Source organism: Haliotis rufescens, unplaced genomic scaffold (genome assembly GCF_023055435.1).
Source record: "Haliotis rufescens isolate VD_foot unplaced genomic scaffold, xgHalRufe1.0.p SCAF_11, whole genome shotgun sequence".
Lineage (NCBI taxonomy): Eukaryota > Metazoa > Mollusca > Gastropoda > Lepetellida > Haliotidae > Haliotis > Haliotis rufescens.
Genome location: NW_025963791.1, coordinates 40,328,378 through 40,355,809, shown reverse-complemented (window position 1 = coordinate 40,355,809; position 27,432 = coordinate 40,328,378). Strand labels below are relative to the sequence as shown.

At 38.4% G+C, this 27,432-nt stretch overlaps 1 protein-coding gene across 1 annotated transcript; it reads right to left on the bottom strand.

Moving 5' to 3' along the window:
* Positions 1–409: 409 nt before the first annotated feature.
* LOC124142333 (E3 ubiquitin-protein ligase RBBP6-like) lies at positions 410–27,174 on the bottom strand. Its single transcript, XM_046510751.2, has 18 exons — positions 26,493–27,174; positions 23,884–23,986; positions 22,779–22,809; positions 14,921–14,971; positions 13,357–13,445; positions 12,907–13,009; positions 11,436–11,578; positions 11,034–11,209; positions 10,091–10,649; positions 9,653–9,731; positions 9,457–9,511; positions 8,824–8,938; positions 7,802–8,004; positions 6,677–6,836; positions 6,146–6,256; positions 4,896–5,609; positions 3,064–4,317; positions 410–2,385 (listed from the first exon to the last, which is right to left on the bottom strand). The coding sequence occupies exons 1-18, from the start codon at positions 26,656–26,658 to the stop codon at positions 1,488–1,490; spliced, it is 5,010 nt and encodes a 1,669-aa protein (XP_046366707.2). The 5' UTR covers positions 26,659–27,174; the 3' UTR covers positions 410–1,487.
* Positions 27,175–27,432: the final 258 nt, after the last annotated feature.

Below are 27,432 nucleotides of genomic sequence, written 5' to 3'. Positions count from 1 at the left end.
GATGCATTGGTTTGGGGGTTCGAATCCCAGATTGGCCTCCAACGATCCTTGGTGTGCAGGCACCATGTCCATGGGGTTCATTAAAGTAAGAACTTGTTTTTTCAAATGTCGCATATTTTCTTTTAAATAAGGACTGGATCATCCAATCCAAATTCAGAATGATCATAAATATTGACAGAGCGACTCATTTTCACCTACAAACCTTTTTTTTCAATTCCATGATGTTCAAGTGCACATTATTGTCAGACTAAAGCATGAACTGCTTAAGTATTGGTTTATGCAGAATCACCAATACAGCACATATCCAGTTATTTTCAAGATACACCTGATGAAAATAATGAATCCTGTATGTTGAGCAACTCTCAGTAGAACTCATGACTATATACACAAAATAGCACAAAAAACATTCTTAAAAGATCATCTCTTTTATTATCCTCTCTGGAGTTCCATACAATCCAAGCATATCTCACACTCAGATATTTACACATCTTTCTGAACACGATTTGCCTCTCAAATATTTACAAAATATACATGTTCTATTTGAAAGTAATACTCTCTGTACAAAACATAAGCAAACAAACTTCTCAATACAAATAAATATATGCTTCAATGAGAAAATGCACCAAAATTAATACTAGAAAGAAGCATTTCAAATCATTCTCTGACCATGAACTGCTCATTAGAATTAGGTGTGAACCTGTCATATTAAATGAAATAAATTGACTTTTTTTGTTGACAAAACATTTCAGTCTTCTAAATAAGAACTGGCCAAATAAACCTAGCCTTAATAGGACACAGGTAACAATGTCACAGTATGCCAATCATTGAATGCAAAATAGAAGACAAAACCCAAAACATTTAACTTCTTCACAGATATGTAAACAAATTCATTTGGTTTCTTTTGCCCAAATAGAATCATTCATCTTAGTAGTGTTTAGAAGAATGTATATCCCTGGATAAGTATGTGAATAATGAAACTAATTAACTGTGTATGTTATAGTAAAATATGTGATTCTACATGTGAAGCCTTCACATACTTTTAACACACCAATCCATTTTTTTTAAATTTCTGCAGAATCATTGATTGGTTTCAAATTTCAAGAATGAAACAAAGCACTTAAGTGTACAAAAATTCAGTATTTGAAATTTCACACTTCAAAACTTTCACATGTGATTGAAATACTTTAAATTGATGCAGTTTATAAAATCAATGCATACACCAGATTTGAACAAAAAAAATAATAATCTACCTGAAAATGCCCCATTTGTAAACAAATATTTTACTAACGCTTCAATGAATTGCACATATCAAACAGAAAGTTGTACTCAATTCATCCCATCATCCAATAAAACTCCTCACTATTTATCACAACTTCACCCACGTTTTTAAAGAACTTTTTTTTGGTCAATACTACGGTGACACCCACTATCAACTTCATATTATGTCAACAATTCAAGATTTTCAGATCACCTAGATATTGTAATGTTTATTTTTCCTTCTCTTTCCCTTCCTTATGTTTCTTGTGTTTCCTTTTCTTATGCTTATGCTTATGTTTGTGCTTGTGTTTCTTATGTTTGCTTTTCTTATGCTTTTTATCTTCTCCATCCTTATTCTTCTTCTTTGTTGGGCTGCTGTCATCGTCCTCGTCATCGGAGGAGTCATTCCCACTGTCATCTGCATTCTTCCTCTGATCATCTGCTGAGGATGCATTATCAGAATCAGTGTCGGCTTCGTCGTAATCTGGTTCAAATGTTGCTTCGTCAATCATAGATTCTTTACGATCAACAAGTTTGCCGCCCTTCTCAGATTTTCCATCTTTCTGAGAATCTTGTCCACCATCTTTTGTCCTATACTCCGACCTCTCCTGACTAGCACCATGCCCCCTGGAGTCCCGACTGTCTCTGCGTATCACCTCCCTGGTTCCCTTCCCTCCCCTCCCCACATCTTCCTCTCTACTCTCGGTCCTCTCCAACTGACGACGATCTCTATCCCCACTTCCCTTATCATAATGAGTACCTTCCCGCTTCCCAAGCCTGTCCTTAATACTGCCAGTTGAACTATTTCTAGAACCCTTCCTCTCATCATCTGCTCGCAGTTTGCTAACACTAGACTTCCTATCCACCCTGCGTTCCTCCCGATCCCTTCGGTCAGACTTGGTTCTCCCATCTCCCTTCTCACCCCTCTCTGCCTGAGAAATTGTGATTTCTATTGATTTTTGTTTATTCATGACTCTACGGTCATCATCGTCAGCTGCCTTTGGTTCATCCTCCAGATACACACGCCGATGGGGTTTCGTAGCAACTGGTGCTGACACAGCCGAGGCAACAGAAGTTGGTCGCATCGGTTTCTGGGACAGAACTTTCTCAGCACTCTCGATGATTGATCTGGAGAAACAAGAACACAATTTTGCTAGTCATATCATCAGTGAGTAAATTGGTCAGCTTGATGTGGAAGGAAAGCCAAAGTGTTGAAGGTGTTTCACGTTTACGACTTTTGATGACAAGCCTAAACAAAATCAGGGCCAACCCAGATTCAAACCCACTATCATTTTTCTGGTATGCAAATGGGATGCAACTCTGCACTGGCATTTGCTACACCTTAGGAGACAGGGCCTCCTGTGCCCATTTATCTTATGAAACTACAGTAATTTGTGTCTGAAAACCTAGAGCATTACTAGAATAGTTACTTAATCCTACTGTCTTTTACCTTCGCAAAGTCTATGATGCATCAAAATAGTGAATGCTACAATTTTTAATTGGCACTTAGTATCAACTAAGCATCATTATTACAACTTTTAACTTTGCCAACACCTCTTCCATATAGTGAGTGAGTGAGTGAGTATGGTTTAACGCCGCTTTTAGCAATATTCCAGCGATATCACGGCGGGGGACACCTTAAATGGGCTTCACACATTGTACCCATGTCGGGAATCGAACCCAGGTCTTCGGCATGACGAGCGAACGCTTTAACCACTAGGCTACCCGACCGCCCCTCTTCCATACAGAACTGTATTCACTATTGAATGTGTGTTGGCAAAGTAAAAAGTGCAGAAAAATACATACTTTGGTAGCGGTTTCTTTTCATTGCCTCGCTTGACTTTCCTGGCTGGACTAGCCGAGTCCTCCTCATAGTCATCCCGCTCCCACTTGGACAGCTCCACAACAGGCACCGTCTCCTCATCCCGGCCTGACTTCCCTTGGGTCAAGACCTGCTGATCACTCCAAGAATCCTTCACATCTGCTTCCAATTTCACCCGTTTAGCCGGACTGTCAATGTCCTCCTCTGGTATGTCCTCCGGGATGTCTGGCGTCATTCTTTTCTTCTTCATTGTTTTTTCTGTTGATCCATCAGATTTGCCATTTCCTTCTGACTCGGGCCCCGATGATGGCTTTGGCACTTTCTTTTTCTTGGTTTTAACCCTTAATTTACCTGGCATATTGTCTGACTGATTTCCATTGTCAGTTCCAGCCTTCTCTGTTTTCATTTTCCTTGGTTTCTCAGGTTCAGATTTCTCTTTTACTGAGCCTGGTCTCTCTACCTTTTTCACCACCTTGGTCTTTGAACTATCTACTTTCTTACCCACTGATTTCTCATTGTCAGACTTGACGTTCTTCTCCGATTTCTTGGGTACTGCGTCTTTCCGACTCTTACTACTCTCTCTACTGCTTGATTTTTTAGGCTCCTCAGGAATAGAGGCTTCAATTTTGATTTCAATAAGATTACTTTTTTTGGTACTATTTTGCCCAGCTACTGTCGAATCACTGTCGGATCCATCTTTTCCAGATTTTTTTTTCATCTTCTTAATTCTATCATCAGCTGGTTTCTGACCAGACTCCTTCTCTCTCCTGACACTATCTCTCTTCGCCTTACCATCTGCATTCTCCTTATTATCTTTATTAGTATCTCTTCCATCCTTCTTGTCCTTCTTCTCATCCCTCTTTCCTTTGTCTTTCAGTTTTCGGTTTGCATCTCGACGCTTATCAGTCGACTTACCCTCCTGAGAATTTTCATCTCGTTTATTAAATTCATGGGAACGACTACCTTTCCTGAAATCGAGTTGATCCTGATTTTCAAACTCTTGATTTCCAAAGTCTGGATTCCTGTCTCTCCTGAAATCAGGGTTTCTGGGGTTGCGTCTGCCCCTACCCCCCCTGGCTGGACTTCTACCCCTCCTGCGTGGAGACTTGGCCCGTGGGTCACGAGTCATGTTACCCATGAAGCCGACGCCCTCGTAATTTGGCACACCTCCTGGAGGTGGACCCATCCCAAACCTGAAGAATTCATTATATTGGTCATCGTATGGTCGTGGTTCAAAGCTGTAAAAACAAAGAATCACATTTTGAGTGAGTTATATTTTCAAATGTTTAGGGCTGGTTCTCATGTGCTGCCTGGGGCGATGGGGTAGCCTAGTGGTTAAAGAATTCGCTCGTCATGCTGAAGGCCCAGGTTCAATTCCCCACACGGGCTCATTGTGTGAAGCCCATTTCTGGTGTACCCGACGTGAAATTGCTAGAATAGTGCTTAAAGCGGCGAAAAATCCAACTCACTAAAATGGCAAGGTATCATGGTGTATTACAGCAGGGTTTTATCTAGGATTTCAAACTAAGTGCCCTTGGCAGGCAATTTTGGGGAAAATAGCGATTTTGCTCATATTGGTCAGTGAAATACAAGTCACTCGTACAAAGCCATAACATAAGTTATGACTATATAACAAGAATTTGGGAAATTTGTAATATAAATTTGGGAATATTTACTGACATATTTACGGAATATCATCCTCTGACAGGCATAGATAGAGTTGCAGATGCAGTCTGACCTCTCTGCCACACTGTACACTGAATGCCCAGTAGAATGTGTACTATTTTAATCATGAACATATTATCCATATACTTACTTATTAAAATATGGATCCGGTGGCATTCCTCGATCAGGATAAGGGTTGTATCCATATCTGTCTGGTGGTGGGGAGAATCGCCTCATAGGAAGTCCCATCAGTGGCGGAGGTCCAGTCTCTCCTGGAGGTGGAGGGGGAGCCTCAGGCTGTCTGTAGTTGCGGAATGGAGGCGGGGACCAGCGATCACGTCCCGGGGGCAGTCTTCTTGGTGAAGTCCTCACGGGTGATCTTGGACGTGATGTTGATCGAGATCTGCGATAATATGGAGAGCGACGTCTATACGGACTCCTTGAACGAGATCTTGAATACCTAGGAGAGCGTGAGTATGATCGAGATCTGGACCTTGAATATGATCTGTACCTTGGGCGAGAACGGGACCTTGACCTTGATCTTGTATATCTTGGACTCCTGGTTCTCGATCTAGTCCTTGGTCGAGGCGATCTTGATCGAGATCGCAAGCGTGGAGACCGAGATCGAGACCGAGACCTCCGAGGACTTCTGGTCCGAGACCTAGTCCTTGATCTAAGTCTAGATCTTGATCGTCTTGGCGATCTTGATCTTGACCGGGACAATTTTCTATTTCTGGACCTCGATCGTGACCTGGATCTAGTCCGGGACCGAACCCAAGACTTTGACCGGGACCTTGAGTGAGATCTTCTGACGTTTCTTGGAATACTTCTAGATCTGGAACGTGACCTTGATTTGGATTTTGTTCTGAAATAAGGCAAAACCAATCTTTAAACCTAAGAAAATCATTAACATATTTTTAGAGAAAGGTTTTGTTTGTTTGTTGTATAATACTGCCCTCAAGCAGTATTCCAGCCATATGACAGCTGCCTGTAAACAGTCAAGTCTGACCAGACAATCCAGTCACTGATATTATGAGCAAGGACCCACACTGTCAGGGAACATGATACACTATCAACTAAGTCACTGAGCCTGACCATCTGATCCATTTTTCTCCCAATTTGACCAGCCTAGGTTGCTGGGAACCCATTTTAACCTAGACTCCCCACGGGGGTTACAGAAAAGTAATATACTTTATTATGTTGTTAGAAGTAATGCAGCCATGTTAAAAGAAGGAATTTCAACAAAGAAAGAGTCATTTAAAGAATTTGAATCAGACTCAGTATATTCAGCTGACAACTGTATACACAGGGTAGCACATTTTGATGGCCATATTCAATAACAAATGAGACTCAGGTGCCTGACCTTACACCCCATCACTGTTGAACATGGTCTCTATTTACCTGGACTTTGACCGGCTAACTTTCCTTCTCCTCTGATCTTTGCTGTAAGCTAGCAGCTCCTGGGTAAAGTCATCCATCATGTCACGGCGAGGTCTGGGGGCAGGCACAGGCCTAAAACAAAACATTCAGGTGTTGAAGCTGCACACAGAGACACAGGACTTATCCATCCTAAGAACACTTAGTTTAACATAGGCATGTTCCTGACAGTCTTCAACTGGCCTGAAAACTTGAAGCTTTTTGTCTGATTGACCAGAATAAATAGACAAGTAGACATGTCTGGGAAAGTAAAGAGTCTACTTTGCCACAGGCTGAAGCACCTTGTTCCAATTGGTGTATCAGTTTACCTCCTTGTAATGAAATCTATTTTTGCGACATGACGGTATATTTCTCAATTCAAAATGTGGTTACTGAAGGTAACATTTTAGGACTTTTGTTTTGAGTTCAGTTCAAAATGAGAAGTGTGTAATAATGTGTCAAATTGAGCTAGTGTTATCAGACAGAGAAACTTAACCTCCAGCATAGAATACTCACAGACTCTGCTGCAGTAGTCTGGCCTTCTCCTTGTAGAACTCCGCCTCAGACAGGGGCTTGAATGGAGGGGGGAAGCTTGGGGGCATACCCGAGGGGTAAACACTAGGGGGGAACCCCCCCGATGAGGGGCCCAGGACTGGGATGGGGGCTGGTGGGGGTCCTGCAGAAACATGCAAAACATTAATTCACATTCATGTCATTAACTACAGTTATCACAGTTTGATTTAGCTGTATAAAACATGCATCAGTGCAATCCGATACTGATAAATGCATCCCTTTATTCTTGCACCCAACATGCCCCATGCATGTCAACGTTTACAACATGTGTCTGACAGACTGCCAGCAGTTACACATCTATCAAAGATACTTCATGGAGCAGTGAGGACGGGTCATAAGTCAGTATGGTTCATCAAGTGGTCATTAACTTGACTGAATATTAAACAAAATGATCTGATATGAGATGAGTTTTTTATCCGTCTTGTTGAGAAGGTTATGGGTGCAGCCTGTTTTAATCTACTGGAACAAGCTTGCATCTGAACATGCACTTGATGCAAGTTATCTTTGGTTTCTTTAATCAAGGGATGGTTTGTTTGCTGTTTAGAAATATTTCAGCTATACAATGGCAGTCTGTAAATAATAAAGTCTAGGCAAGACCATCCAGTCAATGCCATCATAAGCAGATGGATCCAGGCACCTGGTTTTTGATGACAGGCAATCAACCAAGTCAACATGCATGACCACCCAATCTATTTAGTCACCCCTTAAAACAGATTGCTGGGGACCTATATTCTTACAAAGAATTACCACAGGTATATAAATATCAAGTAGTTGTGGCCAATATCTAAACTTCATGGGTTTTTAACTGGCTATTGTTGCTATGCTTGTCATTCAAAGTGTAATAGGTTCTGCTGCTATTATTGTTTAAAGCTTCAGGCACTGTGATGGTCATGATGTGTTTTGTTGGTACACTAGAAGCATGAAACAACATAACCCTATATACTTCTCTAAAGTACATGTTCTTTGTTCTTAAAGCGCTTGTATACAGACCTTACTTACCGGACACTAGAGAACAGCAAACATGGTGTGGCACATTATTTTTGTAACAATGAAAATATTGAGACAAACCTGTTGGAGGAATCCTTGGTGGCAGCCCAAATCCTGGTGGAGGGACAGCCATAGAGGGAGGGGGGCCAGGGAAAGGTGGGTAGGGAGTGGGTTCATTCTTCACTTGTGGGATGTGGGGAGGGGGACCTGGAGGGCCAGCTGTTGGATCCCTGGGAGGGGGGTGATCAAAGTTGCCTCTTTGGAAGTTGTCCTTTCTTGAATAGCTGTGACAAATAGGGTTGGTTGAGTGATTCTTCAATGTAAGCTCTTATTTAATATAAAGGTCTAAAAGTAACAAGAGTCATCGGATGATGACAAACCCCCTCCGTCCCCCACAAATTTGAAAGAACTAATCATCTGACTGTTACTTTAAGTCCAACTTGATGAGAGAATTTCAATCTAATCTGTCGGTCCGTATACAAGAGTAGTTTTGGGGCTATCAAAACAATACCATGGAATTGGATTTGGAACCTTGTATTTCTATGTCAGGTACACACCTCTACCAAAGAGGGTAAAAGTCAAACTTGTTGCCATGGAAAGAGGGAAAAATATAAATTTAAAAAAACCCTGTACAGCAAAAGGCACCAGCTGACAACCTGACCTTTGTGTAGGCAGTGTTTCAAGAAAGAGTGCCTATATGTATTAGAGATAGAGTCTGGACAAATACACCACTATGAACAGAGTCAAAGTCAAACTTGTTGCCATGGAAACAGAAAAATCACATGTTGAAAAATTCCTAAATAGCAAAAGGCACCACTTCAGCCCTTGGATAATACATATACTAGATTTGGATAAAAAGTCTTTCACAGTTTTCAAGTTGTGCCTGGGAAACGACACCTATCCCACCTTTGAGACTATGTCCAAATTGTTTCCATGAAAATCAAGAAAAATATGGAGGGGGAGTAAAAAAACATTCTATCCTGAATGTTTTTCATTCTTCCTGTGTTTCAGTCCTTGTGTTTAATTTCTACAACCAGAAGGGCATATTATAGAAGGGAAAAAAGGAACAATTTAGCTTTCTAGTGTCCTTGAATCTGACTTACTGGTCTGGTCTGTCATGATGTCGGCTGTATTTCCTGTCCCTGTCGTCTCTTCCATCAAAGTGCCTGCCTCTCCTGTGATTGGGACCATGATCAAATTCATTGCTGGTATCTGGTCCTGTGAAACATTTAAGAAATGTTGCAAACTATTCAACTTAACATATGACGAAATTTACAACAAGCAGTTGTTACAAGCATTCACTGCATGGAAGTTACTGAGGCTTATAAAACCTTTAAAGAGGGGGTTGACAATCTGTGTTTGAGTGAGTGAGGGAGCTGGTTTTAATGCCACTTTGAGCCCTAGGACTATTCAGCTAAAATTCATGCACACCCATGGACCAAACCATCCTTTCAGCCCAAAGACTGGTTTTGTCCATGAATAAGCATGAATGTTGCTTAATAGACCTGTGTTGGACCAGTATTCAAGTAATACTATAGCATGTCAGCTTGGAAGGAAAGCAAGACGTGATGCAGGTGTTGGACATTTACCACTGAACACAATCAGGGCAAACCAAGATTCAGACTCATGACCTGTTTCTGAAGTACTAAATCAATTCAAATAAAACTTAGAAACAACACTATTGGATTCTAAATCCAGGTCACCCAAAATAATTGTTAAGATCATTTATATCTTACCTGTAAGTTGTATGGAGTTGCCAATTCTGGTTCCAACCACCTGCACAGCCATACCCTGCAACACAGAGACAGTTCAATATAGTGTACAGTGATCAATCCACTTCAATTCAAAACTTTATCTATTAACGGATGGTGACAGTATTACTATACAAGGTTACATAATGTCTCTTTTCTGAGGGTTTCAATTTTGGCTTACCCGGGGCTCTTCATCAGAAGCAGCAGACTGGGAATTCTCATCTCTGGTAGGAGTAGATGGATGCTCACCAGGTGACAGACTGGAAAAGAAATATTACAATATTATAGTATCTGAGTGAAAGTGTGAAAAGGGCCCATTGAGAAATGCAGATTGGAAATACTTTTTTCACTTTGAGTGTACTAACGTAACCCCATTTTCCATGTGTGCTCAGAGTGGGATCAAGTCACTTCTTGTTTCATAGCATCATGTCCTACCTAAGGGATTGATTGATATTCCTCAATGTATGGAAAGTTAAAATATCATATGTCATAAAGGATGCTATGTGTCAATGTGTTGCTTGTAATGCAACAGCAGAAGAGATATCTATGGCATGAGATGAACAACAGACCTCGACCATCATAAGGGTCTGAAAATAATTACAATCCCTATTTTACTAACCTCCCACTTGCAGTGCTGTCAGGTGGCTCTGACTTGACAATTGACACCTGTGGTGGTGGGCGTGGCTCCACTGGCACCATGGCAGGCGGCGGTTGTGTTGGTGGAGGCACTGTGGTCTGGGGTGGTGGCACTTGTGGTACTGGGGCAACATTCGATGCAGGGGTTGCAGTCCTGGATACAGGCATTAGTGGGGTATGAATGTTGCGTATTGGTGGAGGCCCAGTCTGTATGTGTGGTGGACCTATTGGTGGTGGAGGCCCAGTCTGTATGTGCGGCGGTCCTATTGGTCGAGGAGGTCCAGTTTTTATGCGAGGTGGTCCAATCGGTGGTGGCCCTGTCATTATATGAGGTGGACCAATCGGTGGATGTCTCGGAGCCTGGACATGATGTGAAGGGGGATGCCTTTCGGGCTTCACTTGGTTGTGGCTGCTGTCATTGACAAACCTGCTGACGGCATCACGATGGAATTTGTTTGGAATGAGTTGACTTGGCGACACATCCGTTTCGTGGCACACAGGGCATTCATGATCATCTGTCTCAAGCAGTCCATTTCTTATACCTGAAAAAATAAGATCAGTACTGATGAGTCAAACATTCTTGGCACATTGGACGTGAAATAATCTTCCTGTATCCCTTGGTTGGATGAGCTCAACTACCTTTACACCCTGACAATATTTCACACAGATAGATCTTATGTACGAATACAGTAACATCAGAACCAGAATGTCAAAAAGACAATGTTCTACAAGCAAAGTTGCAGTTTTCAAATACATAACGGACAGGGTTAGAATTAAACTCAAAAGCTTTTACTAGCCATGGTAAAGATGAAATGCCCTTGTAATGTTAAAACAATGGAGAAATTTTGAACAGGAAATTGTACTAGCATTGACCTTGCAAGCTTGTTAAGTTCTAACGAACTGGAAAATGCAACAACACAACTTACATTCGTCACAGAAACTGTTTCCGCAGCATGGGGTGACTACAGCATCTCTCAGCAGCTCCTTACAGAGTGGACACTGCAGGGCTGGGGGTATCCGAGGCTGCTGGGGCTCCACAATCTCCTTCTTCGGCTCAGGCAGGAACGGGGGTCGCTCCTTCTTCCCAATCTTGTACGCCGTTCTGCATGTACAAACAGGAAGAGACTTGTAATGGGACCAAATTAACAGTAAGAATTACCCATATGCCAAGGATACTTAAACTTCAGGATGTGGGGCATACATCAATAAATTAATATATTTAGGCCTGCAGCATGGCTTATCATGCCCATGTGGGCAATTCAAGCATTGCACCAAGTGTCAAAGAGTTGCACATTGAACATTATCTCATGTAACCAAGAATGACATACGCATCAAGTGTAGGGACAGCAAAGTGGCCTGTGTGGGTTAGCAGCGCTCCTGGCTGTGTGGGGTCGTCCGTCAGGGTCAGGAAGCTGTTGGGAATGCCTGTACTTCTCTTAAACCGGGGTTCTATCACGCCAGGTGTTTCAGACTGCCAGCAGAAAGCAGGAACACACGTGAGACAAAAGTAGAAACAGAACAGATTCCCAACAGGCAATTACAAAAACTTTTACTTCAAAGCTAGAATCAACAGCAGTGTATTGATCAGCGTTGAGAGTTCATGAGATAATTAATACCTAGTTACCGAAGAGTTTCTTTCCAATATTTACCATGAACTCAACAGCTTAAAATAATGACTAACTTTCAAATAGTTTCTCAACTATTATCTCACTTTGAGCTCAAAATCCTAATATCAAATCGCCATGAATTGTCTTGTAACATCTGTTACAAAGCATAGTCACATTCAGAAAATATAATCCCAGCATCTATTGAAAAGGAATTTCACTTGAAACTAACTCAATTAGGCTTGAAAAAAAGAAGAATTTCTTCTCAGGCAATGGCTTTTGAAAATACAGCGCGGGCAGTCAGTTTTTTCTTTCAATTGTTATGTACTAATATGTAACCAAATAAACAGTTGTGTACACTCAACCTTGAAAAGGGCCTCCTTACATATATGCATTTCGTGATGAGTAAAATACTGGAGTAAAGTACTAGAATACAGTATTGGACTACCATTGGACTAACAATGTGTGCATAATACATACATACAATGAGCTTTGATTTTATTTCACAATGTGAAAATGTTATCGTGAGCACACAACACTGAAAGCAGCATGTCGACAAATCTGTACTGAACTACACAAGTTAGTCCTGTTATTACACTATCTGGCTATAAAAGAGTTCATTGTGTATTTGGGCTTACGTTTATAATCCATGATATTACTTTTCTCCAAGATTTCTTTTAATTTTGTTTACATTAATTTCAGCGAAATCGTGTATGATCAGAAGGGCAAATCACATCAACTCACCACGAACTCGCCTTGAAACGAACATTAGAGATACAGTCTTTGCTCTTCCTATCAATTCCTATGAAATGTCTTCAGTTATGATATTGGCCATGACATATAAGTATTTTTTTTAACTAAATCACCCATAGATTTGGGAGAAAAAGTGTAAACAGCCGACTGCTAGGTCCAGCTTATTTTCGAGACAAATACACGTCATTTTAATCTCTGCATACAAAACATTGTCTGGCATACAGTACCCAAACACCACTGAATTTGTAAATCATCATGTGTATATACTTTTTATTGTAAACTTCATGTTTTCATTGACCAAATTTGCAAATGGCAAACCAAGCACACAAACTCCTCTTTCCATACGCCGCGACCATAACACGAGATGTGCAGTAAATTTGCTTTATCCAATTTATCCTAACTGCAGTTGAATGTATCAAAGTGTGTCAGTTTGTTCACTTACATCTTTGAGAGGACATGCATGGATGAAGTGGCCTGGTTTGCCACACTTGTAACAGGTGTAAGTGTTGGGTGGGGTGCCAGTCGGCAGCTTCGACTTGGCATAGCTGGAAACAAAGTTGCAATCATCAAGAGATTTCAGGGATAAACCATAAACACCAGCCTCTTGTAAGTACATTTCGAATGTCTGAGTCAACATTATGCCCGTTCACGTGGTACAGATCATACCGGGTTCTACTTTGCATACAGGAACAAAGACTTGCTGAATGTTGGAGGCTTCATCAATTCATATATTACTGTAAAATAGGTAAAAGACATTTTGTAATGTGTCCTTCAAATCATACTTCTAATTATGATCTCAAGGAATTAGGAAAACTTTCATGAATATTTCACTGGACACTTTCATCCAATAAAATGATATTTCTATTTGTAAGAATGGAATTGAACAACTTACTTGGATGGATCAAAATCTCTGGTAGACTGATTTATAGCTGCTTTTATTTTGTCCATTTCCGTGGCTCGAGCATTGACAAGATCTGCTGTCTGTAAGAGGTACAATTATGTTCATTTCATACCTGCTGTACTTAGAAGAGAACTTGCCGAAGATGATCAATCAATTAGTGATTACTGATTACATTTTGGTCACTCACAAGAGAAAATTGTGGATAAAACGAAGCTTGGCCAAGTAGGTGAGGGAGGTTTTTATATCCGTTTTAGCAGCGTTTAAGCAAGATTGTTATGGGCTAAGACTGGACTCTGCAAGTTGTACCAATGTTTAGTTTAGAATTGAGCCTTGGTGTCAGTACTAATGTTTAGGGGAAACAAGATCACTATGTTGCTCCAACTGGTCAGTGACACCCAAGTCACCTGTACAAAGTATAACATTAGCTATTACGGTAAAACATTAGCTATTACGGTAAAACATTAGCTATTACGGTAAAACATTAGCTGGGAAAGGTGGTTTCACAATTTTTACTATCATTTGCTTTGGACTTGGGGCCGAATACCAGTCTTTGAGCAGGCCCAGCTAGATCAGTACCTGATCATCAAAAGTACATGTTTGGGAAACTGTATTAATATAAACAATCAATGAAAAATGTTTTGATCCTTTGAATTGAATCTTATTTCTATAGTTCTGTACTTTGTGTGAAATGAAACTAGACATAAGGACACAATGAGTAGGTAAAAGGCCAAATACTCAAGGGGGGTTATATTGTCAGGTACTGCATACATTCTGTACTTTCTCGACATGACTACACCTTGAGGTGCAAAGTGCAACATCAGATTTGCATATTTCTCTTCCAAATACGAGTTAAGAATTTTGATTTTAATTGTCCTTTCTTAAATACTTCACATACATATTTTAATTTTAAAGTTCAATTTAACCTGAACATACACACCCTCATTTAAAATTTCTCAAACAAACTCAAACCTAGGCAAAACTTACGATTTGTTTTTATGAACAGATTTTTGGCCTAAACATTTGTTTTGAAGTATAACATAATTTTCTTTAAATATTTATCACAATAAATGAGTTGGTTTTTTTCACGTTCTTTGTTTCCTCTCTTTAGAACTAAAAAACAAATCACTGCAGTCAGACCTAATCAAGTCAATTATCGGTGAACCATAATTTAAAAGTGTCCTTGTTCTGTTAGTACATCAATTGCATCCTGTTTGTAGAGAAATTCCTGTGGATCTACTCATATTTTACTATTTGAGACGAATGGGATCACCTGTTCTGCACACGTCTTGGCACAGGTCAGAGTTAAAAATAATACCACAGAGTTATCAAATGCCATATGTATTAAGTTTGTCTCCCTTAACAAAATGAACTGGGATAAAAACTAGAAATCTGATATCAGGGCCCTGTTCCACAAAACGACCTAAGTGCCACATTGATCGTAAGCCCATGATGAATACGCGAGTTGCGATCACCTTAGCGCTAAGATCAATTTGGGGGAATGGGGCCCAGAGACTTATCTGTGTATTCATTTCAGCTCAGGTGTGCTCAAACTTACATTTCTGAGCTGATCTAATGACATCATCTCTTTCGCCTTCTCCTTCTGGATCTGAAAAACAACATGGTTGAGCAGGTGAACAAGTGTCTACCGTAACCACTACCGACTCCCTGCCACCACTTCACTCCAAACTGGACACTTCCAAGCCTACATACCCTAGAAGACCACAGCCTCACTGCATGAATGTTAGTTTTAACGAGGTCACCTAGTGATTAGTGTTGGTGTGATGTAACTGAAGCAGATTATTGCAGTTTCAGCAAGATGAAGCTGTCAAGCATCCTACTCTATACCTATATACTGTTCTTGGTGAGAGAAGTGCTGCTGCCATTCCACTGTGACACAGGACTAGTGTTTCTTGGTGCTTGTTCAGGCTTTGGAACAAGTCTGCAACAGCCTCTTCCATCTCCAGGATATTGAAGTGTTTCTTTCAACAATTTCTCTCAGCTTCCATTTGATGGTTTCAAAAACATACATTGACATACTCTAATCCTACTTTCTGAAGAAAAGAGCTTATGAAGAATTCTTTTAGGTACTCATGTATTCCCAGCTTTTTCACAATGATTCTATTTTCTGAAAGATCAAATAAATCCCCAATTCTGTAACATGAGAATGTAATCTACAGTTACATAAGTGTGTGCATGTATGTTATTTTCTGTTTGTCTTTTGTTTTAATGAGAACTTGTAGAAAGCTGGTTCCTAATGTCACCAAATGAAATATCACCTGCACACACTAGGAAGAAATGCTTTTTCTTAAAACTGCTTCATGAAGTTGTAAACAGAGTATCCTGCTCATACCCTATATGATAACACTTTTGTTTTCATAAAGAGATAAACCAAACAGCATGTTTTTTTATTCAAATCCTAAGTTGATTTGTTTTTGAAAAACTTGATCCATGGTATGTCTGGTTGGCCACCATCAGTTGAAGTGTTTCCTCAAATCTCAGCACCCATCTTCTATCAGCCAATCACTGTGAAAGATCTGTCAAATCTTGCTCCATCTTCCTGGACACTGCATTTAACACATCTCTAGCTGTGTAAGTGAGCATTTCAGATCAACATTCTTAAAACAATTTCAATTAAAATAAAATTGAAGTGTCTTAAACTTATAGTAGAAATTTTATTCATGTAACTGCATATGTGCTGTATCCCATTTTATTTCTGAACAATCCTACATACAACAAGAAGTAAGGAACTGGAATGAGCGAGTGAGTGAAGTGGTGGTATGGAGTGGCTACTAGTGTCACTATCAGAACAGCAGCAGCATCTGCCATCACCTCCTGTCTGCATCTCTGTAACAGCAAACCAAGGAGTTCAGCCTCAGCCAACACCTGAACTTGTCACTGACATCTCTTATTACCCAATGAGAATGTTATCTACATTCATCCTTCATATAATCCCTAGACTAACATCCTTTCCTGCAAACTACATCCAACTTCACTGCTGTCAGCACGAGCAACTAGAGCAGGTCCCAATATCTGCAGCAATCTTAGACCTGTAATTTGGAAGGTCATCTCATATAGATTGTCATAAGGACACATGAGATTATTCGAACTGCTGTAATCTCATCTATGTATGAATACTTTCACTATGGTAACATGTTAATCAGAAAGTCAATAAATCACCCAGCCACGCAAACATTTTCTGTTATTTAGTTTACCACTTTTTCAACAGCAGCATTGCCCTTGCAGCGTTAAAGATACATAAGTACTGTCCTAACCATAAAATTATGGCAATTCAGTTCAAAACATTTATTTTTTACTGAGTAAATTTTGATCATTCATAGATTAAAGTGATGGATTGATTAACACAGGGCAATCAACATATTCACAACAAACTAATGATACAACTAAACATCTAACTTTCACTTGCACACTCATTCATTCCAATTTCAATTCAGGCACATGTATTCAAAGAATACAAAGTCATCATGGACTTCACGATTTATTTTCAATACATGAAAACAAACCATTAGAAGTTTCATCACTTTGGTCCAAGAAAATATTGAACAAACTTTCAAGGAACATGCTGTGTTTGTCTCAGCATGAACAAAGCTATCGGTTGTCTTGAACGCGAAAGTATCCTGTAGTGATACAGGAAGCAAGATCTCTTCCTGCTGTTACGGCTTTCAGCACATCAGGGTGAGAAACTGGATCTTATCAGGGTCATATTTGGATCACATGCCTTCATTTCAGGATAATCTGCATCAGGATCTGCCTCAGCAACACATGGCATCATTCAAAGCTGCCATCTGAACAAGTGCATACACACTTGTACCAATACATACCAAATAAATCAAGTCATACAGAAAATAAGAACATAACTACTGGCGTGTTTGTTGTTTAACGCCACTCAGCAATATTCCAGCTACACGACGATGGCCTGTAAATAATCAAGTCAAATAAGACCAGACAATCCAGTGCTTGATATTGCAACGATCATTGCAAGTTGACAACCATCAACCAAGACACCGAGTCTGACCACCTGATCCATTTACTGCCTCTTTAGGGACAAATTTTGACGAAGAATCCCTGTGTATAACTTTTGGTACATCTCATGAGATATCCATAAAGTGACTGCCCACACACAAAATGTAAATACAAATACAAAACATATGACAATGTAAAGAAACCATTAAGTTGAATGTCAGAAACACAGTAAATGAACAGGACTAGTTAAAAATAAAAATGATGGATCTGTTGAACGAAACTTTTCAAACAAACCTTTCATGTAAATCACGTTATTGTTTCACATAATGAATGATAATGAACACTGAACGCATGACAAACAGACATATGCTAATGTTATATGATGGATACAATACACAACTGACATGATTTTGATTGTGATTGTGGTGAGTAAATGAAGCAAGCATCCCAAGTATTACACTAAGAGTCTGTTCATACACTTCTTTCTCTTACAGAATCTTTTAATTATTCTGTACAAATAATGCACCGCTTGGGTCATTGTATTTAAAGTATCACAGTAGCACCTGCCAGGTGTTAAAACAAGATTCTGTACATGTTAATTGCTTGTTTTTAAATGCCACTCTCAGCAATATTCCAGCTATATTAGGGCAGGCTGCAAATAATCAAATCTGGACCAGACAATCCAGTGATTGACATCATGAGCATAGATCTACGCAATTGGGATATGATGACATGCATCAATCAAGTCAGCGAGTCTGACCACCCAATCCTGTTGGTTGTCTCTTACAACATTCAAAGACCAATTCTGACCCAAAGCTTTGCTGAGTAATATACAAGTAACAAACCATGATGCAAGTAGGTGAACTTTACACTATATACTGAAAATGTAGAACATTCGCTTTGACATGTTTGTTAATATTTCTAGTGGTTTAGAAACGTGTATTAGTTTATACCACAGAGGAAAACAATAATTCAGATAACATGGCACCACATATGAATATTCACAACGAGGTCCATTATTGGTGTGTATATGCATGGTTGGATTACATTCACAATTCTATGTGACCAGATATTGAAAGAAAAACAATTACAAAATGACTGAAATAATGAATCAAAAACATGTTTGACATGCTGTCTAAAAGTACATGAACTACAAATATAAGGCAAATATCACCCCAAAAATAAGCTGTAAATGATATTCTGTAATTTTATGATTATTGTAGGTCCCCTAAAGATCAGTTTTCTTAAGTGTTTAGTCATGTGAATGCCAGACAGACAATCCGCAACAGAAAGAGGCATAGAAGGAGAGCTAAAACTGTTTAATAAACCCCAGATCTAATGAAATAATGTATATAGATAATGATAACAAAAATCATCCAGACCCCTGGCACAATATGACATGATGAACTACATTCTATCAGCTTGAATTTCTAACCATAAACTATTTACAAGGGACAAGCACTGAGCTCCAGAATCATACTTCCTTATCAAATAATTAGATTTACAATCATATCAATACCCTAAATAATAGACACAAAGGAATGTGTTTCTGACAAAGCATTATATTCTTGTAAAACAGCTTTGAACAAAACAATGATGTGTAGGTTACCTTCTCTTGTTAATAATCTCATATTCCAGATCACAATAGAAAATGAGACATTACACAGAAATCTAGTGAACAATGAATGGCAGCATGTATTTCTATTTATGTAGATTAATTTCTATGAAATTATAGACATCACAAAATTCAATGTTGGTCCTGGCATGCCAAGGTCATATAGGCGAGTATTACACATTCTCATTACTATCAGTGATGATTCATAACCTGAGTCAGAGTCTGTGCTCAACTGCCTGTCAGAACAAACATTAACCTCATGACATCAACAAAGGGATATTTGGCCAAATTCAATACAATGGCAGGACAATCTACTTCGAGTCAACACTTACGTTCATTGAATGTGAGACCATGTTATACCTGGTACATCTGACATATCAGTACTTCAATCCTGAAGATGTTTTAGTTCAAACAATGCAAATTAAAAAGCACCAAACAGTTCAAACCGTTTGATAAACAAATCTTCAAAATCTAATGCCAAGACTATGTTTTACAGATGGGCCATATATCCCATATTTGCTGCATTCAGTGCTCAGCTCCAAAATACAACTCACAGCGAACTTCTTTTAATTTACATAAGCGTCCTACTAAGACCAAAAAATTACAGGACAGTGTACAGGAAAACCTATTTTACCGGTAAATTACTGGCAACAGAAACACTGAAATAGTCTTTACAACTGATGTTTGGCAAATAGTTATGTTGAGTTCAAGTGTTTATTTCAAGTATAACACAATATTTCACACCATTCTTCAAGAGAACACTATGATCCAACGATTGCACAGGACATGCATTCATGTGTTCAGGCTTGGAAGAAAACCTAAAAAAAATATGCATGTGCATAGTATTGAAGGGATAATATGATTTCTTAAACAATGCCATGATTACACAATGTAGGCATACAAGATCGAAAAAGGAACCACTGAATTTGAAAAATTTGGCCAGTAATATAAAAGTGAGTTACAAATCAGATCTTAACTTATGTTAATGATTCAACAGATGTAAGAAGGCAAATATTCCATGATAAAGTACATTAACTGTCAACTTAACATCTGTACATATATTAAATAATTTACATTTTTTAAATTCTCATCTTGTGCATAAATGTACTCCACAGATCTTCAATTATATTCACAATGGCATATTTAATAAATCCATATAAAAAAATGCAAGACAAAACAGGCATTAAGGCTGAAATGATTTTGATGTGAGGTCAATGAACTTGGATTTGGTAGTTAAAACATTAAGTAGTTGATACGGTTCACAAACTGGTTCGATATTCCCAAAAGAACACATTCTAAATAGATTGTTTGCCAACTATTCCCACTAAAGCAATCTCAGAGTGCTTACCACTAACACTACACATCTTCACACACGCTACATATCACAGAGATAAGAGCGAGTGAGTGAGTGAGTGAGTGAAAGGGGCTTAATACAAGTTTGAACATTATTTCAGAAACACTAGGATGTGTTAGCCTTACGTGCGAGGGAAGCTTGAAGTTTCGCATATGGTAATATTGCCATGGACACAGGGGAGGTGCTGACAAATCGAGGTTCAAATTCAGGGTGATCATAGAAGATCTATGCACTGATGTTCCATTCACTCCTGAACTTACTATTCAAAACAAGACACAATTCAGTCATATTGTGCTACACCAAGCATTATAAAATGGGTTGGTATGTCGAATGTCTTTGCTGGTGGTAGTAGTAGTAGGTGTGTAGTAATAATGATGTACACAATCTTCAGTGCAGCAACTACACTAGACAGGACATCATTTATTGTGCAGCTGAATTGACTTAATATGACTGCTAAATTAATTATTTAAATTGGAAATAAAAACAGTAAAATGATGCCCATCCTACTCAAAGGATGGAGGGTTGGTTGTTATGATCCTTAAAATGGCTTGGTGAGCTAAAACTGACACCGCAACATTTCAAAAACAAACAAATTCTGTTCTACAGCTTAATTCTCATTTCTTCTCATTCTTAATTTATTTCTGTTAAACATCTCATACTAACTCGTCGTAACTCAAACCCTTTCTACAATTATCATGCATTGATTTACAAGGACATGGGGGTTAAAAATAAATGACATTCCCTAAGTGATTGAGGTTTGTTCCTATTATACCGGGTATTTGAATCTGAGGAGTGAGAACCTCTAAATCTTTAATTTTTTAACATTAGGGTTATGACAAGCACCGTTTGATTTTCATGCTGTACTGTATCGTAGCAATCTTATAAATAGCGGATCTCTTACTTCTATGCTATACCATTCTGCATGAAGAAATAAGAACACCTCCATAGGAGGTTGTATCAAGTGAATATCCTGATGAGTCCATCAGTCAATGTATCTAAATTCTCAGTGCAAGTGAGAAAAGCGTTCAGACCAGCATATCTGATTTGCGTACCTCGAAAACGAGACAAAGACTTTCTTGGATGTATCTAATGAAGGCTGCGACATTACTTAGTTAATATTTGATACACACCATGCTTTCTAAGCTCTGTGGCATCAACACCATTGATTTGTTTGTTGTTACTCAGCAATATTCCAGCTATAAGACGCCGTCTGTATATAATCAACCTGGGACTAGACAATCCAGTGATTGACATGAGCATCGATCTACGCAATTGGGATACAATGAAGTAATATTTGTGTACAGGGTGGGTTTCTATTTGTTAAAACAGAAATTGATGAATTGAAGAGGTTAAGAAAGGAAGTCAAATTATTCTAGAAAGCTGGCCATCAAGACTGTGAGGCCAAAGGTCGCTCAGGATTAACCTCACACAATCATCTCAGAGGTATCACAGAGTAAAAGACCTTATTTTAATGAGATTGGTGTCATGATAGAAATACTTGATAGAACATATGGACTATTGTTATAATGTTAGATACCTCAACATATCGACTTATTGTCAGATAACTTAGCTGACTGAAGTACGCTTGAGTTGGACTGTGGACTCATGGCTGAAGTTGCAACCTGGTAGAAAGATGACAGAACCAGTCTGAAACTTAAGTCACAACTGCAAAGCTTGAGAATAACGAAACTGCTTTTAGTTTAATAACATCAAATAATACTTGTATCAGTACTCTGGAAGTTAGTATGGTGTCTGAAGGAAACAGAATATATATCTCAGATATGACAATGACTCCTCAAATATTGTTATTTGATTATTTGCCAAGCCTCCATATCTCTATCTAATCACACTTATGACTTGGAATTAAATTCTGTATATCAATTAAGAGGATTCTGCCTTAGGTTCACCAAAATAAAGAAATTAGGATATTACTTTAAAGGGTCCCATGTGAAGTATCTGCTTGCTTATCCTTGACACACAGCAATAATAAAAACAAAATTAGCATAAAAGCAATTTATTTCTGAATATATTCACAACTTCATTAACACAATCAATGTCAAAATGACATACACAACAATTCATAAACATGGCTCTAAAAGGAGCACTTCAACAATTGGAAATAAGATAAAAAATACATTATCAAAAGAAGGCGTAAAGTTTGAATATCACAGGTGCAGTGTAAATTCACTGCAAAGGTAAATGCAACAGATATATTTATCATGAAGGAAAACCAACAATGTTTGGGAGACATATTCTTGGATATGACACATACAAATCTATGCATGTCAAACAAGACAGACATAAATATGTTCAGTTATATGTCAAACAATTATAAAGTCCTATTTTGAAATCATAACCATGATAACCAGTGTTTTTTATTATTTAAATGTTTTTGATGATTAATTATTTTTTTAAAATATTCTATGATTAGTGTTAACCATACAAAATTGTAAAGACACATACTGCTTTGGCACAATCCTGCTTGAACTGCTCCCTGAAATAGAAATAGCATCTCTTAAGAAACAATATAGGGACAGAGAACTTCCAGGGACTTAAATTAAAGAACAGTAATATTTACACATCTGACATCCAAGTGAATCACCAATCTCATTAAAATCAGATCTTAGTTCTGGCTACCGCTAAAGAAATCAGATCTTAGTTCTCGCTACCGCTAAACAAAGATCTGAGGACATCTCATTACGTGCCACGTCAGACCAACATTGCGCGATCTTTGACCGACAAATGGAATTACCAATCAGAAGAGAGCTTTCGCGTGCTTTACGGCACTATTTTCAAATTGGCGACAACGCTTCGAAACATATTTTGACAAATTCTCGATCAAAAATTTGAAACCAGAACAAAAGAACATTCTGGAATCGCTAATAGATGGTCTAGATTGTATGGATTCAGTCATTAAACCCGCATCGTTCGGAATACCCTGTGTTAAAAGTTTTTGAGGATGCATGATTAGAAATCACATTCCGACTGTCACTTTCATGATCTGGTAAGCGACCCTCTGATTGGTCGGATGAAAGGTCGTTCTGACGTGACCTCTAGTGGGATGTCCCCAGATCTTTGTATAGCGGTAGCGAGAATTAAGGTCTGATTTTAATGACATTGAGTTAATCACTGGTAACTGACCATGGTCCAGTGGCATACATTGAAAGAAAATAAAAAAGAACAGAACAGAAACTTTTACTTTTGTTGAGATTTGATAAAACAAGGGTCGGCTAAGAATAACACTTTCAAATAACTAAATGTTTGGGGTCACTCTGTTCAGTTTTATTTTGTTAATGTTTATGATTGTTATGTTATAGGTGGTTACATGAGAGTTTATAAATAGATAAGCAAATAAGCGCACATGACAAATATATAAAGCATTGAACTTACGGCTTATGCTTCAAAAGTGACCCACCCTATTTCAGCTGACAGCAAATTATTAACATGAACAGACATGAACATCTCTGTTCTTACGTGTGCCACTCAACACCTATCACGACGCCCCCACCCTAAAATTTTGATCCTGCAGAACATTTAACAGAAATATCAAACATGGCAGTAAACTCACCATGCTTTACTGGTACTGTTAGTGGTTGTAGTTGCAGCAACAGGAATCCTGGACACTATCACTGATGAGTTCTTTGGTATGAGTTCATCATCATTCTTGTAAACTGGAGAGAGAGAAACATCTTTGCAAATAAGATTTCAGGCCATGTAAACATAATTAAACATTAGTTCAAGTTTAAGTTTCTGAAAAAGTACCATAAAATACCACAAATTTAATTGCTTCAATATTATCATCTTCTCGTTATTACCAAAGACAACCAGTGTTCAAAATATTTAAAGATACCAGGCTGCCATCAGGACCCACAGACATTAGAAGCTGTAGGCTTTGGCTTAACTTATCAGACGGAGACTACCCTACAAATTTGAAACTACGGGCACTGACACAAAATCTACCCATAACGGGCCTACTTTCTAACACTGGTCCTAACAACGCAGAGTTTCAGATGGCCATCGGTCACCGGTCATAGATCAATAAGATTCCGATTTGACAGATAGTTTGTTTAAATAGTCAGACTTTAGACTGACAGAAATGCTAAGCAAGGCTTCACACGTTTAACAATTTCTAAATTAAACCGTTGTAAGGATTAGTCCTGTATCCAGTACCAATTAAATAAAACAATGCAAAGCCATCAAAATTTGTAATTGAAATTCTTCACAGCACATGTCATTGAATCATACTTTCTGTATCAAAGGGAAATGCTGTCAGGAGCTAAAGTGACTAAGTCAAGCGCTTTTCTTTTCTCAAAGTTTTATTGGCCAGATGGCAAATATTCATCCAATAACGAATGATAAAGCATTGATTTGTTCACCATTTTTGTTGGTTTGACTTGTTGACTTTTGCCTTTGACTTATTACAATTCTGAGTCCCAAGTCATCAAATGGTCATTGACCAATATAGTTTTCTTGTGCCAAAATCACTGCTACATCTGACATAATTGCAGATAAGGATATACTATATTCTTTGCATCAATGTATCTTACAGAGAATACATGTGTATCTCAATTGTCATGGAGTGTGACCTCTTATTTGTCTTGTTTCTGATAGCAAATGTTTCCACAGTTAAATTGTTTAATCATCCTTTTCACCACTATACTCATGGATATAATCTTTACTTTTAATTTGAAATTATTAATATTTGAACCAAGCATTATTCTGAGAAACATGCCTACTATCATGCACTGTTTGAATTAATCATTATCATGATTATTGCGACCATTTCCATATCTTACAAATGAGTACCACAGAAGACATAAAAATACATATTGATTATACAGTACGTAGAATGGTTTAAGAGATGAATAGGTTGTTATGATACGCCTAACTCATATTCTGATATGTATATCAATATTTGGAACAGTTCTTAATCATTGATGTTCTTAGCGAAATTATAAATACCTGCAGTACATTTGAGTCCATACTGGCCATTGTCCATGTTATTTCAGAATCATTCACAAATTTAAGTTTACTGTACTACAAACTTAAATTTTTGTGAAATAATAAGAAAATGCGCTTATTTTATTATATGGACAAGAGTCGATTAGTTAAATATACCCAAATGAGAGAAACACTAGAGGCGTAATGATCCCTTGGGGATTGTGATACGATATATATCCCAATACCAGGGGAAAATATGACTCATATCGTGATTCTGCACTCTTACTGGTTGTTGAACAGTTTCGTTTGGCATTTTAAATCTGTTTTTATTCACATGTTTTTAGAACAACTTGTAGTGGAATGTATCGTGTATTGAGATACAAGGGTTGTAAATCAATGTATTGTATCATGGGCCTTGTATCGGGATACAATAATGTATTGTTAAACCACTAGTGGAAACCTCTTTCCTGTTAACAGTGCCAGTGTATTGCCATAATCTAAACAGCTTGTGCGATGTCATTTGAAACACTTCAGTTCTACAAATTATGTTTTTAATAATATTGTATGACCTTCATACATTTCATTTATCACAATAAGGAAATGTGTTCATCATTAGTCCTTCAAGGGTCGCAAACCATTATTATCCAAACCGTTCTTCAACACATGCATACCCACAGAATCTTTTTAATAGGCTTTTGTGGTATACTGAGGTTATGCATACCATGCTTGACAAAAATTTGTCAAATTTGTTTAACTTTGTAGTTCCTTCCCCCCCCCCAAATATTTCTTTATTATTATAAAACTGTTGAGTATTAGTAATATAATGGGAAAAAACAGCGGGGGTGACAAAAGAACTTGTACCACAAATTGTCCACATTACAATATATGGACATATGTGATGCTTGTTATGCCACCATTCAGCAATATTCCAGCTATATGACGCAGTCTGTAAATAATGGAGTCGGGGACCAGGCAACCCAGTGATTGACATAATGAGCATCGAAATATGTGATTGGGATACGGTGATATGCATCAACCAACTCAGCGAGCCTCGTGACCGATCCCTTTAGTCACCTTTTACGTCAGCATGGGTTGCTGAAGACCTACTCTACCCCGGATCATACATATGGACATATGATCCCATCTGGTGTTACCTGGAGGAGTTAACATATGGACCATTCGTTTTGGTCTCTAGGCTTTTATCAACGAAAAATGATTATCACAATTTGGATTTACCTTCTCTCGTCTGGGCATTGGTGATCACCAAGTTGTACTCTCCAGGTTTCAATCTCTTCTGATGACTGATCCCCCTTTTCAGGTCACCAAGTGATATATGGATGCCATCAAAGGTTACAGACTGGTACTCAAGACTGCTCTTGAACTTGTAGTGCACAGTTGACATCTTTGCACAACCTCACTAATTCAAACAAACTTGAAGAAACCAAACTCGTCCAATTTCACGACCATGAGTTCATTGTTCAACACATGTGCGCCATTTTGTCTGTGTCCTGTTTACAAGCTCTTGCTCTGCTTTAGGATTTTGTCTCAAAAATTAGCATCAAACACACACACATGATGTACTCAATCATGACATAAGCAACTTAATACGTTAAGTACAAAATACAATCTGCTTTGTAAATGTTTTTCAGTCCTTTTCACCACAGAACAAAATCAGGATGGACGCGCCCGACAAGACAAGTTACGTTTCCAATTTCACGACATGGTTGTACTTGAATAATTTCAAAAGTAACTTATCACACTTCTTGGTTATCTATAGAAGTTATAACAATGTTTTACACAATTCAAATAAGTGAAAATGTCCTACAATTACCAAGAAGACAAATAATGCAAAATGACACAATACACTGTTTCACCAATGGCCTCCTTCTTGTCTCGTGCGTTCACGTTACTCAAGCGAGTTTTCGTTTTACAAGTGCTACTATCAACGCAACTTATAACATGTATATGTGGTGGCTGGTGCCCGTCCTCATTTAATCAAGTTTCCCTAGTTCAATTTCAACACTCTTCTTTGAATATTATTTATACCTCCTTAGAAAATTCGACAAGGGAAATATTTTGGGAATTACTTTATTCATATACTTTTGACATTTTGAGTCGGTCTGTATGAAGTCCCTTGCGTGGAGGACTTGTGTGGGTTTAACCATTCTTACTATCT